We start from the raw sequence: 14,325 nt of genomic DNA on the forward strand, positions 1-14,325 counted from the left end.
TGCGATTACATTACATGGTCTCCAGAAAAAAGAGCAGACCAATCCACTCCCAGAGCACAACAAACAGTAGGACAGATGCCCATCTAAACGAGTCCTTTGTCACCTTATTGAGGATTGATCCAGCTGCACTACACAACTGTCATTGCCAATGAAGTGAATGAAAAGACCTCTGCCAGCAGGTAAGGATTCAAGCATGTATCAGAGCTCTCATGCTTACCCAAGTATCCATAGGCTTGGACTACATTGGGAGAAAAGAAACCTGCCTTAAATCAGGACAGTTGAAATCTTAGGTCTCTGTAGAATATTACTTTCCTCATATTTACTGATATGCGACTCTGCTGATTCATGAATTCTCATCTTGGAATTTGTCTTCCTTTCTTGTACCATAAGTTATCTGTCACTGTTCAGAACACTGAACAAATGTAGGCTATTTTTATAAATGCATAAATAGTGTTCAATCCAGAATTCTGCTCTCTGCCAAGTACAATATGTTCCCTGATTTTATAATGGCTTATTAACAAAGTCATAAAAAGTGATGCTATTAGGCTTCCAATATGAATTTATCGTCTTCTGCAAGAATGAGTGTATGAAATGTTTCAAAGGCTTATTCCACATGTATTACTCGGTAGAGTCAGAATTTACTGTATCTACTCACAGAGATGTTTAAAGATTAGAGGTGAGAGACTGGCTACGTTTTGGTTGTACTTCATTCATTTTGAATATTGTAATCAACTATTTTCTAATTAAGTTTTGTCATATTAGTCTGCATTAACAGACATATAGTTTCCAAATGGGAAGAAGGCTGCATCTTGAAAGACGTCTGACTGCACCTTGATTCAAAACTGCCCAGTCTCTCTCAAATGCATAGAAACAAATAAGCTGAGGTGAAAACTGATGCACTCCCTATCAATACTTCTAAAGGGTTTACTAACAGCATGAAAAAAAAAGTACGAACCATTCATTGGAATCACTTCTTATGAAATGTGGAGCCTGAACTGATATATACATACACATTAAAGGATATGGGATAATAGACAGTCCAAGCTAATAATACCTGATTAAGCAAGGGGATCTGTAGAGTAGCAATGTCTGTACACACTCTGTTTTGCAAGAAAAGAGTGAGTAACTTAAAAATAAGTGGATCTCTCCTTGTACAATTAGATTGGGAGAAGATTATGTACAACACAGGTCTGGATTCTTAAAATGTTCTTTCTTAGCTGCTGGTCCTCTGTGGGAAACCGTCAACAAGGAAGGCAAGAAATATCTATAGGACAATCATGTGACAGACTTGCAACAATTGAACATGAATTCCTTCATGCATTGGGATTCTGGCATGAGCAGTCACGATCTGATCGAGATGATTATGTCACAATAATGCGAGACAGAATTCAGGCTGGTAACTATTCTACATTTCTTCTATTTTAGATTATAATAGTTTCCATCTGCACAACTTCCCTTTTAACTGAAAAGTTTTCTACAATTTTGTAATACACATTTTCTTTGTTCTTGTTCTCATATGTTGATTATGACAAACTATGCATTATTTTGTCCTGCTTGCTGTACTGAGTGGAAATTTACCACATTTACCAGGGGTAAAGCACTAGACCACGTGCCCAAAGCCTGCTTGTTACTAGCTTTAAACTCAACTTAAGAGCAAACTTTTGCTATGAATTTTTGGGACATTCGTTTATAATTTTTCTGCACTGCACACAAGTTACTGGTGCCTGAAAGCTTGTATTGTTTGATTTTTTTTTAATGGCCCAATGGTTGCATTCTTCTATGTTTGTATTGTGTAATGATCACAGGGCTATTCCTTGTTACAAATGTCAGTTTTCTCAAGCAGTGAGACATTCAAGTAGCAGGTTTTATTTTCAGGAGGTTTAGTTTCCTTTAGATGAGAACGTGTTGTAAATTTAAAACAAAGCAGTGAGTAAAGTGTATCCTTACAGTTGAAAACATCCAGAGATATCTATGAAACATCTATTTAAGCCATAGAGAGTTGTCATCAAGTGTCAATAGTTTAAAAATAGATTACTAAAACAGATGTGCTTTTTCTTACAATATGCTTTATTTGCTTGTTTGTTTAAATAATACATGGCAAAATCTTAACACAATTAAGCACTTTGAAATTCTACTGCTTTAAATGGCTGAGATATACTTTATTTTCTTATGTAAGTCAGTCTCAATTTTTTTTCATTTGTAAGTCAAGACGCGGTTAGTAACTCAAAGCAATATTTTGCATCTGGAGCTGTTCGTAACTCAAAACGTTTGTATGTCAGGGCGTTCGTAAGTCAAGACACCACTGTATATCATTACTTAGTTATATGTGCCTTCAAGTCAGAACCAACTCATAGCGGCCCTAACAAGGCTTTCAATGTAATTGAGACATTTAAGGAATGGCTTTACCAATTCCACTTCTCCATTGAGTTTCCATGGCTGGATGGGGATTTGAACCCTGGTCTCCAGAGTTCTAGACCGTCACCCTATCCACCATGCCACACTGGATAATGATACCTTTACTAGGCCAGTTCAAACTATGGTTTTACTTCGAGTTCAATAATGGAGAAAGGAATTTGGCTGGGCACAATCCAGGCCAGGATATGCCATTGACATTTCTCATAGTTCAACAGGAGGCTTCTTGAAACTGTGCTCAGTTCTTTCCATTGACTCAATAGGATTGAAAATTGCATAACTGTGGTTGAATTATGCCAAGTAAAAGTCGCCATGGGAGTCATGGTGTTTCATTCTTGTTTTCTGTTTTCTTGTTTCTGCTCAGGTAGAGAACATAATTTCAACAAATATGATGATAAAACATCAGATTTCCTTAATGTCCCTTATGACTATACCTCTGTAATGCACTACAGTAAAACTGCCTTCATGAATGGAACAGAACCAACAATACTCACAAACATCCCAGCTTTCATAGATGTGATTGGACAGCGGATGGATTTCAGTGAATATGATATCCAGAAGCTGAGTCGACTGTACAACTGCAGTAAGTGCTTTGAGCTTCATTGCATCCCCTGCATCTTTGTTTTTCTTTTACAGTAACATTCTTTATTGCTACGTTTTGACTTTACCTTTCTTCATCATCCCATCATGTTGTTACTATTATGTGACCTCACATCACTTCTGAATATGGTGGCTCTATAAGTTAGTGAACTCCAAAAGATCCTGTAATCATGGCTCTATATGGAGGGAGGGGCTTTTCAAGGAGTCCACCCCCCATTGGTTTAACTAAACTTGTAAAACAATTCTTGTACTTTAAAAAGTATTGTTGAAACAAAAGAGGCAGCCTTTCTCATGGATTAGAATGTATATTGAATGTTTCCAATCCATTGTATTGTTTTCCATATTTCTTGGCTTTTGATAGATTCAGTCTCTGTAGCTTAGAATAGTTCTATTGCTAACCTATCTACTTCGTCTGATATATTTTTATAAGTGCTTTGAGAGCAGATTTAACTACATTTTCTAAAATCAACGCTTCTTCATCACAGCATTCTTTTTCAAATGAATCTGTTATCTTTGCATCTCTTATGTGTAATTCTTCAATATATTGTTTCCATCTTCTCTTTAATTTAATGGTCACATGGCATGTTCTCCTGTCAGTCTTTCAACATGCTAATCTATATTTAAATTTCCCTTTGATATCTTAGATTTTATCTCATTATTTTATAGCTGACCACAATAGATCTTCTTTGTGTCAGAAGCAACCCACTGGTGCTTTCAGAATGAAAGGATCAGCCAACAGGGCAATGCCATTGCCCAGGGGATTACTGAATGTGCTTACAGTCCTCATATTTTTTGTAGAGGTTCTTGCTATGTTCCTTATCAGAATCATTAATGCTTATACTTGCAACTTATCACTTAATTTACACTTACTCTAGAGTAAGTGTAAATTAAATGTGTGAAATATTCAGTGGACATCTGTCCTTTTGAAAAAAGAATTCAATTAAATTCAATGTAGTACTAGTTGTGCTTTTGTGGTCCATGAATGAATGACTCGGGCAGGACTTTAACTTTTGTATCCAAAGTTTCCTACCTCCTTTTACAAATAAAATGTCTGCCCAACTGCCTTGTTTTATTACTAGATTTTTCCCCACCTTTCTTCTATAAACATCCAGAAAGAAATTAACAGTAAAATCAAATCAAAACAGAAAGGGATTGAATGAAAAGCATAAAACAGACTAATTCAAATACAAAGCATTTTGAAAAATAATTAAAATGTGTCACTTAATGAAAGACACCTCTTCCCCCACTTAACTACTCCTTCTGCACCTATCCAGCTCAGTTAATGCCCCCAGAGTGTAACTCATCGTTAATGCCTAATGAAGAAATATTAAAGAAGCATTCTGAGGTCTGCAGAAAGGCTGCAGAGTGGTAGGGGAATTTCACCCCCCCCCCCACTTTTGATGGCTGAAAAACATTCCATCAACAGGAGATCTTGGTTGGAAAATAATCAGCAGAGCTAATTTCTCAATAAATGTGCATAGGAGTAAGCTCCTATTGTATATGTGATGGTAGACACAAAAATGATTTTTCTGCCTCTTCCTTGATCTTTAGGAGAGGAAAAGGAGAGAACTGCTATGTTTACATTACCTTCACTTACAAGTATTTTATTATTTTGTGTTCACTTTGGATGCTGTTCCTTTTCCTTAATCTAAAATAACAGTACTTAAAAATACTCACCAATTTCCAATAAATGAAATTAATTAAAAGGACACATCTCAATTTGAAGTTGATTTGTTTTTCTAGTGTCAAGAGGGTTGTAATATGTTTCAAGGGGGTAACTATTATGGAATTTGTTGAAATCAGCATTGTATGCATACCAAATGAAGGTCCTTAGTGCCCATTTGAGTCACTAGTTATCATCAAGATTCTTGGTGCAATGTAAGACATAACATTCTTCTGAAACAATTTTCTGGGCTCGGATTCAAAGTTCATAGTCCTGCAGATTCCAAAAAGCAAATCAGATGAGATTAGAGATTATTAACTTAAATAACCGGAGAAGTAATTGCATGGATAGGCTATTAACCACGTTGGTTGATATCATGCAATATTTGAGCCAGGTTTTATTTGCATAGAATTTGTGTGCAATTAAGAAAGCGCATGCTTGTTTCCTTTGAAAATATGTAGATTCTTTAAGTTGATAAGGAAGCTGAACTAAATGAAATGAGTCATTTAAAATGTACATGAAATATGTGTGCTTTTCAGGACCAAAGGAGTTCACATCTTTTCTTTAATTCTTCCATTTTGGTACTGCCCTCCTTTTTTTTTTTTAATGCTTTATCTTCACTATTTTGGTAGGAAGAAATACAGATGTCAAATTTCCCTCCTTTTCTCATAACCAGAGTCCCTTGCACTGTCCAAAGTCATATGGAAGTTTCCACACATTTTGATATCTTTGTGTCTGAAGGTCAGTGAACCAATTGAGTCAGACTTCATTTATATCACACACATTGATATTGTGTTGGTTGTATCTTGAATACTGTTGCAAAGCCATCTAAAACAAATTATGCTCATTGTCTGGCAGGAGCAATTACATTTATGGGAGTTTTTCAGTTTTATGGAAGCATAGTTCAGAGACAGAACACAGGCTCTGTGTGACAAAAGAGCCAGGTTTATTAATTTTTTTATTTATTGATAAATTTATAATCCATCTTTCCACTATAAAGTAGTGCTCCAGACAGCTTACAATTTTCATAAAACAGTGAAAGCAAGTAAAACATATTTAAACATAAAATTCTTAAAATAAAAAAAATCAGCCCTGTCATAAACATTGTTAAAATGAATTATATGTACAACAATTTGTGTTCTTAAGAAGACTTCTCTCTCTGATCTTTAATTTGGGTAGGTACATAAAATTTCAAGAAGACGTGATTGGGTGGTCCCTTAGATAGCCAGGGTCTAATCCAATTAGAACTTTAAAAGTTTAAACCACGAAGTCGAATTTAGCTTGGTGACTAATTGGCCATAAGTTCAATTGTTGCCTATTTTTATCCAGGAGGTGCTCTCTTTTTAACGGTTTCGGGATCCATGCATCCCTACACTGTGAAGCTTCCATTAACTTAGGTTGGTTCTCTCTTACCAATTGTAATAGTCTTTTATCATTTTCTACTATCATTTGATGAAGTGAAGCCATTCTCCTATGGAAGCAGTTTTGAAGTTTTACAGTTTTACACACAATGAAATTCTTGAACTCAACAAGCGCACAACCACCCATATTTTATGGTAAATAAAGATCCTCTGTAGGTGACTATGGATAATGGCACTGGTGTTTTGACAGGACTTGGCTTTTCCCATCAATGTTGTTGTACTTCCAGTTTCTCATTCCAAAAGAGTATGTTGCTTTTGTTAATAGCAGTAAATTTTCCTTTTGCATCAAGTGATATTCTGAGTAATGCTTTCACTCTGTCAAAGTACTTGTTCCAGAATAATATTGTTGTTGTTCAGCCTCTTCCTTGAGCTTTATGGAGACATGCAGTTTTGAACTGGAAAATGTGTGCGGCATGGTTCAAAGTACAGAAGATAATGATGACTGGCAGCGCATAACTCAAGTTTCTAGTGGACCACAGGATGATCACACCTATGCTGGAATCTGCCAAGGTATTATACTGAAATTGTTCTTATCTGTTAGAAACACATTTTGTATGGGTTCATCTCTGATATCATTAAACTGAGCTGCCTATAAATTACGTACCTCTGCATTCTAATCCAGGCCTGCTAAATAACTGAGGTATTAAAATGCTTTCTGTTGCAACATGCATGTCAATAGAGATCTGCAATCTCTGTCTTAGTGTTCAGAGGGTAAGCCCTTCTGGGCAAGGAATGGTGGGGAAAATGTGGCTGTACTATATTCGGGGAATAATTTCCCACAGTGACCCTGGATCTGTTCTGGTGGAAGTCGGGATACAGTGTGTTTGGTGAAGCTGGTCCACAAACTAGAATATTTACCAAAACAACACTAGAGCACCACATGTATGGCTTTGAATTTAAGGTGTCCTTGTAAAGTCCTGGGTAAATAATAAACTTGAGAGACTTAGTTGCCCCCCAGAAGTCTTATTAGGAAGGGATAATAAAACATTTGGGAGTTTCCTGGTTTGTGTGAGTTTCAGAAAACTTAGTTTTCACGATCGAAAACAAATACTAAAAAAGGAGAGTAGAGATGAATGGAGTGCTCTTGAGTATACTTTTTATTTTGAAGAGAGAGAGAGAGAGAGACTATTCTGGACTAAGCAGCCCAAGAGGGAGAATTATATTAAAAAAAAGAGGTTACTTACCTGTAACTTTGGTTCTTCGAGTGGTACTCTGTGAATTCACACTAATGGGTTAATCTGCGCTTGCGCAGAAGGCCTCGGAACATTCTAGAGCTTAAAGTAACACTTTTGGCTCCGCCCCCCCAGGACCTCATGGTCCGCCCGCCCTAACAGCCATTCAGTTCCCCAAATTCCGCTGCTGCTCTAAAGGCGAGACAGCCGTGACGGAAAGTGGGGAGGACGGGCGGGCCGTGTGAATTCACAGAGTACCACTCGAAGAACCAAAGTTACAGGTAAGTAACCTCTTTTTCTTCTTCGTGGACTCTGTGAAATCACACTAATGGGTGACTAGCAAGCTTACCTCTGGAAGGAGGAGGGAAACGTCATGGCAGCACAGCCGACAGGACAGCCCGGCCAAACCTCGCATCCTCCTTGGCTCGCAGGTCGAGTCTGTAGTGGGATGCAAACGTGGAAGGCGTGGACCACGTGGCGGCTTTACAAACGTCCTGTAGTGGGACTCCACGGAGAAAGGCTGTGGAGGCCGCAACAGCCCTAGTAGAATGGGCGTGAACAGATGCCGGTAGAGGCTTCTTAGCCAGTTCATAGGCCAGACGGATGACCTGAACTATCCATCTGGATACAGTTTGCGGAGACACTTCCCGCCCCTTATGGGGTTGCTGGTAAGAGACAAACAGGCGCTTGGAGAGACGGAACGAGGAAGTCCTTTGAACATAGAAGGCTAGCGCCCGACGAACGTCGAGGAGATGGAGGGATTTCTCAACCGGAGAAGAAGGTTGGGGAAAGAAGGTTGGCAGGACTATAGGCTGCTTGATATGAAAATCCGTGGTGACTTTGGGCAGAAAGGACACGTCAGGGTACAAGACCACCTTGTCTCGGAAAAATTGCAAGAAAGGTGGGTCAGTCCTCAGGGCAGCCAATTCAGAGGCCCTTCTGGCTGACGTAATAGCTACCAAGAAAACCACTTTAAGGGTAAGGAGGCGTTCCGAAACCGTAGCAAGCGGCTCAAATGGTGGTTTTGAGAGACAGTTTAAGACAGTATGGAAGGACCACTGAGGGATAGGATTAATTGTAGGTGGGCGAAGGCGTACAACCCCTCGAAGAAAACGTTTGATCTTCGCGTGTCTGAATAACAGAGCACTGTCCGTCTCTGGTGGTTGATGGGCTATGATGGCGGAAAGGTACACCTTCAGGGTGGAATGAGACAGGTTCATCTGGAAAAGGTAAGCCAGAAACTGTAACACAGCATGGAGCGTAGTGGGCGACGCGGGCAGTTGATGAGAAGCGGTGAACTTCAGGAAGGCCTTCCACTTGCTCCCGTACAGGGTGTCAGTGGACAGTTTACGACAATGAGAGAGGACGTGAGCTACCGTGGGACTATCCTCTAGGCGGTGAGGTGGAGTGACTGCACGTCCGGGTGGTAAGTTGTCCCTTCGTTCTGGGTCAGCAGATGCGGAAGGTAAGGTAGCCTGACGTACTCCGTCGCCCTCGAGATGAGCCTCGCGAACCACGGTTGGCAAGGCCAAAACGGAGCAATCAGAATGGCATTCGCATTGTCGTCGCAAACTTTCACCAGTGTTCTCAGTAGGAGAGGAAACGGTGGAAACATGTAGAGAAGGTGGTTGCTCCACGCCACCATCAGAGCATCGCCGTGCGAATTCGGGCTGTGACCGCCCCTGGAGAAGAAGATGGGGCATTTGGTGTTGAGGTGAGTGGCGAAGGCATCCACCACGGGAGTTCCTCATCGCTCGCAGAGTGTTAGGAACACCGCATGGTCCAGTACCCATTCGTGCATGGTAACAGCAGTCCTGCTGAGCCGATCCGCAAGTATGTTGTCGTGAGTAGAAATGTATACAGCGGATGGAAAGACATGATGTTGGAGACACCACTCCCATAGCTGGACAGCAAGATACAGGAGGGAGAAAGAGTGGGTACCGCCCTGTTTGTTGACATACGCGACAGCCGTCGTGTTGTCCGAAACAACCTGAAGGGCTGTGCCCCTGATGATGGGCAGAAACGCCCGGCAGGCCTTGAAGATGGCGAGAAGTTCCCGATTGTTGATGTGGAGAGCAAGCTCCTTTGGAGACCATCGGTCGTGGACTTGCAGGCCGCAACAATGGGCACCCCAGCCGATGTCGCTGGCATCCGTCGTGATGCGAGTTTGTAGGGCAATGGGAGCAAAAGGGCGTCCCATAAACAGATTGCCCGGGTTGAGCCACCACTTCAGCTGCTCCGACAACTCCTTGGACACCAAGAGTCTCTTTTTGGGGAAGTCCCAGAGGGGATTGAAGAGTGACAGGAGCCACACTTGCAGCGAACGAAGCTTCAGTCTCGCATGAGGGATGACCGAAGTGGTGGAGGCCATAAGGCCCAGTAGCCTCTGAGCAGTGTGAGCGGTGACATGATGGAGAGGGCGGAATTTCTCGATGAGAACAGCCATCTTCCGCGCTCTTTCTAAAGGTAGGAATGCTCGGCCGGTCCGAGCATCGAGAGTGGCGCCTATGTAGGAGGCAACAGGCGAGGGAACAAGGACAGACTTCTTGTAGTTTACCTGCAGTCCGAGAGTTTTGAGGAGGTGGAGCACGGTAAGGGTGTGCCGCTCCGCCTGAAGCCTGGAGTGTGCAACCAGTAGCCAGTCGTCAATGTATGGAAAGACGGCTATGCCCCTTGTTCTCAGGAAAGCCGCCACCGGGGCCATACACTTCGTAAAGACTCTGGGCGCGGTGGAAAGTCCAAAAGGCAGAGCGGAGAATTCGTAACATCTTAACCCCAGCGAAAAACGCAGGAAGCGACGGTGGTCGTGCCTGATATTTATGTGGAAATAGGCGTCGCTGAGGTCTATGACGACGAACCAGTCGCCCTGTCGCAAAAGGGGCAGAATCCTCTCCAAGGTTACCATCCGGAAACGGCGATAGGCAATGAATTTGTTGAGGCGCCTGAGGTCCAAGATAGGACGGAAAGAGTCGTCCCGCTTTGTCACCAGAAAATATCTGGAGAAAAAACCAGGATTGGCAGGATTTGGAAACACCCTGGTTATTGCATGCTTTCGTAACAGGGTGGTTACTTCTTGCTTTAGAGGGTCGGATGGGGGGGTAAGAACTAGACGGGGGGGAGGCGTCTCCAAAAATTCTATCGCGTAACCGCGAGCGATGATAGAGAGGACCCACTTGTCCGAAGTGATGGTAAGCCAACTGGAGAGGAAAGGAGACAAGCGGGTGGCGCAGGAAAGAGAGGAAATGGCTGTAGAGCAGTCAAAGGCCCTGTTTATTCTTACGGTCGACCTTTTTGAAGGTGGCACGTGTCTTGTGTCGTTGGTCATGTCTAGTGGTGTAGCCGGAAGAAGGAGAATACCTCTGCTTGTAGGGATAGGATTTCCCTGACTGCATAGCCGGGGAGAAAGATGGACGCTTCCATGGGTAGCGTTGTTTGTAGAACGGTTGAGCAGCATAGGATCTAGCAGCCTTTTTCGCTTCATGGAGACCCTTCAGGATCTCATCCGTCTTGGGATCAAAAAGACCCGAACTGTCAAAGGGGAGGTCAAGGATACGGGCCTTGGAGTCTTCAGGAATGGCTGCAGACTTAAGCCACGCCTGCCGCCTCATGGCAATACCCGTCATTAGATTACGGGATGCAGCATCCAAAATATGACGAACCGTGACCCGTTCCTGACGAATGAGTTGTGATGCCTCCTGATGAAGAGAGAGACCTCTCGGTTGCAGCTCATCAGGTGCAGCTTGTAAGGACGGTAAAGCCAAGTCCCATAAGTGTTGGTGGTAAGCCGCCATAGCGGCGACATAGTTAGCAGCTCTCACGATTAGAGATGAGAAGGCATATGAACGCCGACCAAATATGTCCATTTTCCTCCCATCCTTGTTATTGGGGGATGCGGCTGATGCAGGCCGAAACTTAGACTGGGCGACGTCCACAATAAGGGAATTGGGGGCGGGATGTTTCACAAGGAAGTCCAGTTCAGATCCCTGAATCCGGTATAGGTTCTCAACCCGTCTGGACATTTGAGGGGTAGAACAAGGTTTGTCCCAAGGTTGCTTTAGGGTTCGCAATAGCGAAGGGATGAATGCTAGACGCATGGGTAAGTTCTGATCCTCATCGATATTGCCGTATACCTTGTCGGGGACTGTTTCCGGCGGACGTTCGACAGGGAGTTCCAAAGCGGAGGCTATTCTATGTATTAGTTGAGAATAGCTAGGAAAATCGGCCGCAGGAGAAACCGGGTTCTTATCAATGATGGCAGAGTCCGGAGTGTTATCATTAGGAGCCGATGTATCCGAAAATGAGCATTCGGAGGAGGAGTCTTCGGGATGATCAGAAGGGAGGGACGGGGGGAATGGGAGTTCCGGCATGGGAAAAACGGGGGCCGGTATCGATTTGCCTCTTTGTTTAGAGCGTTTCTTGCCCCTCGGTCCGGTACCGGTACCGTGTCCGGTACCGTCTCCTGTACCGTGCCCGGTATCGGGATCGGGATCGGTATCGAGGAGATCCAATTGAAAAGAGTCCGAGTCAGAGGAAACGTGGAGCCGTTTCTTCTTGCGCGGTTTCGCCGGTACCGAGTCGCGATGCCGCTTCGGTTTAGGTGGCACCGCGTCGGTACCGAGTGGCGCGGTACCGACTCCGGTATCGGTGGTGGTACGACGTGGGATACCGGTCGGTATCGAGGTTGGAGGCGGTACACAGCCATCGGCAGTGGTCCGTTGCTCTGTCTTCCGTAGGGAGGAAGGTCCTCCCGGTACCGATCTAGACCCTTTCGCTCCGATATCGTGAAGGGACGGTACCGACTGGACGTGTCGTCGTCTGCCCCTGTCGGTATCGCGGGGTGACGGTACCGACGGTACCGAAGAATCGGAGGAGACCGACGAGGAGGACGAGGAGTCGGATGAGGAACTCCGCGTAGCGAGGCTGTAAAGAAGTCGCGGGTCATAGAGCTTTTGCATCTGCTTCCGCCATTTTCTTAAATAGCTCTTGGAAAGTTTGAGCGGAGCGGTTTTGTCCTCCATAGCCTCCTGCCTCTTAGGCTTCTTGGGGCGAGAATGTCGAGCCCCATGGGGGGAGACCTTCGGTCCCGAGGGGCTCGGAGACCGGGAATCTCCAGAGGCTGTTTCCAAATGCTTCGTCTTGGCTCTCTTCTTCCTAGGGGATGGGAAGAAGGGTATATCCGGCGTATCGGTCAGCGGTGGCAAGGATGGTGGAGAAGAAGCTGCCGACGACGCCTGGGAGTGAATCTCAATAGGAGATTGCGGAGTAAGAGCAGGCAGGGAGGGCGACGGTTGGAGCTGAGGAGTGGCCGCAGGAGACGGCGGGGGAGGAATGGCGGCCGTGGCCTGACTCTTAGGAGGCTTGGATTTTTTAGAAACCTTCTTGGCAGACGTAGCTGGCTTGCCATTAGCCCTAGTTTTAGGGCCAGGTGCAGGAGCTGAATCTGCAGGCGCAGAGGACGCCGCCATAGCAGGTGCGGTGAGGGATTTTTCCCAGAGCGCTGCCCGAAGACGTTGCTCTCTAAGTCTCAGGCCTTGCCGGGTAAAACGTTCACAATGGCGACAAGTCTGGGGGATATGGGACTCCCCAAGACAAAATAAACAATAACGATGGCCGTCTGTAGAGGGGATCTTTTTAGAACAGGCGGCACAGCTTTTAAAAGTAACTTTAGGTGAAGAGGGTGCCTTGGAGGCCATAAAAGAAAAAAAGGCGGGAAAAAAACAGTCCAAGAAATAAGGGGGGAAAAAAGGGGTAGGGGAGCGAGGGAAACCCTCAGACACAGTCCAAAAACTCCCCTAATAATAAAACGAAGTAAGTACTTCCCTTGAAGCAAGAAAAGCGGAGCCAAATCTCAGGAATCTTCCAGATCTTTCCAATATTTCACGGAGCTCTAGCTAGGAGACCTAACTGCAGCAGCGGAAAAAATGGAACTGAATGGCTGTTAGGGCGGACGGACCATGAGGTCCTGGGGGGGTGGAGCCAAAAGTGTTACTTTAAGCTCTAGAATGTTCCGAGGCCTTCTGCGCAAGCGCAGATTAACCCATTAGTGTGATTTCACAGAGTCCACGAAGAAGAAGCAATTGTGTCCCCCCACACCAGGTTAAAGTGCAATTTTCCAGTTTGGGCGATAGAGAGATGCTGTCCTTCAAAGTCAGGGGAAAAGTAGAAATGGCCAGTGGACCCTCAAAAATTGCCCAGCTTATGTCTGGACTTTGAAAGGAGTTTAAAATACTTATTTTAAAGGAGGTCTTAAATCACAGCTCCCCACAGATAATTTATAGCTCATACAGTGTTATGTGTTGCTTTGATTGGATTAGGAAGTGGAAGAAAGCAGACTTTAAGAAAGTCAGGAAGTGCCAGTGTGTAAAAGGTGGAGACTCCCCAAATCCCTTTCAACAGATGGACTTTGCAGGAAATTTAAGAGTATAAAGAACACTCTATCCTGGTCATTAGGTCTCTCTCTCTAACCAATCTTTCAAACAAAATGAAGGCATTTTAAGCCAAAATTTGAGTGGAACAGGTAAGTCACTAGTGTTCTCTGACAACAAAAGAGACAGGTTTGGGTAGCTGCCTAGTATCCTGATGTTGTGCACTGCTGCAAAACAACACATGGAACTTTATACTTCTTTTGGCTAATTTTAGATTATGCCCAAGTCATAAAAGCATGATGCTTTATGTCTTTAGTGTAAGGTATGAAATGATGTCTGGATTATTATACCAGTTAACCGAGCAGGAAAATCCATTTCTACTAAACAGCAGCATGTATAAATACACAAAAGTTGTAACTGAAGTTCTAAAACCTTTGCTAAAAATGTTTGAGCATCAAAACTTCCTATTTTTTTATTATTGTTATGGTGATGTATTATACTACAGTGCAACTTTCAAAATGCATTCCACAGCCTCTGGGCTACTTCAGAGAATGTTGATATTCCTTTTAACTGTCTCAATCTCCTCAAGTCCCTGAATTACAGCGTAGCATCCACTAAAGCTCCAAATGCTAGAAATGTACCTTCTGTGTGAGATGACCTAAAGCAAAGCAAAGCAAAGCAAAGCAAAGCAA

The 14,325-nt window shown here is 43.7% G+C and overlaps 1 protein-coding gene across 1 annotated transcript in view; it reads left to right on the forward strand.

The window, feature by feature from the left end:
* The window catches only part of MEP1B (meprin A subunit beta), a 35,538-nt gene that overhangs the window by 13,521 nt on the left and 7,692 nt on the right, over window positions 1–14,325 (forward strand). Inside the window, exons 7-9 of the mRNA XM_078393084.1 lie at window positions 1,218–1,396; window positions 2,777–2,995; window positions 6,454–6,606. Coding sequence (XP_078249210.1) covers window positions 1,218–1,396; window positions 2,777–2,995; window positions 6,454–6,606 — 551 coding nt within the window. The remainder of the gene's footprint in view (window positions 1–1,217; window positions 1,397–2,776; window positions 2,996–6,453; window positions 6,607–14,325) is intronic.

The sequence above is a fragment of the Pogona vitticeps genome, chromosome 4 (genome assembly GCF_051106095.1).
Source record: "Pogona vitticeps strain Pit_001003342236 chromosome 4, PviZW2.1, whole genome shotgun sequence".
Classification (NCBI taxonomy): Eukaryota; Metazoa; Chordata; class Lepidosauria; order Squamata; family Agamidae; genus Pogona; species Pogona vitticeps.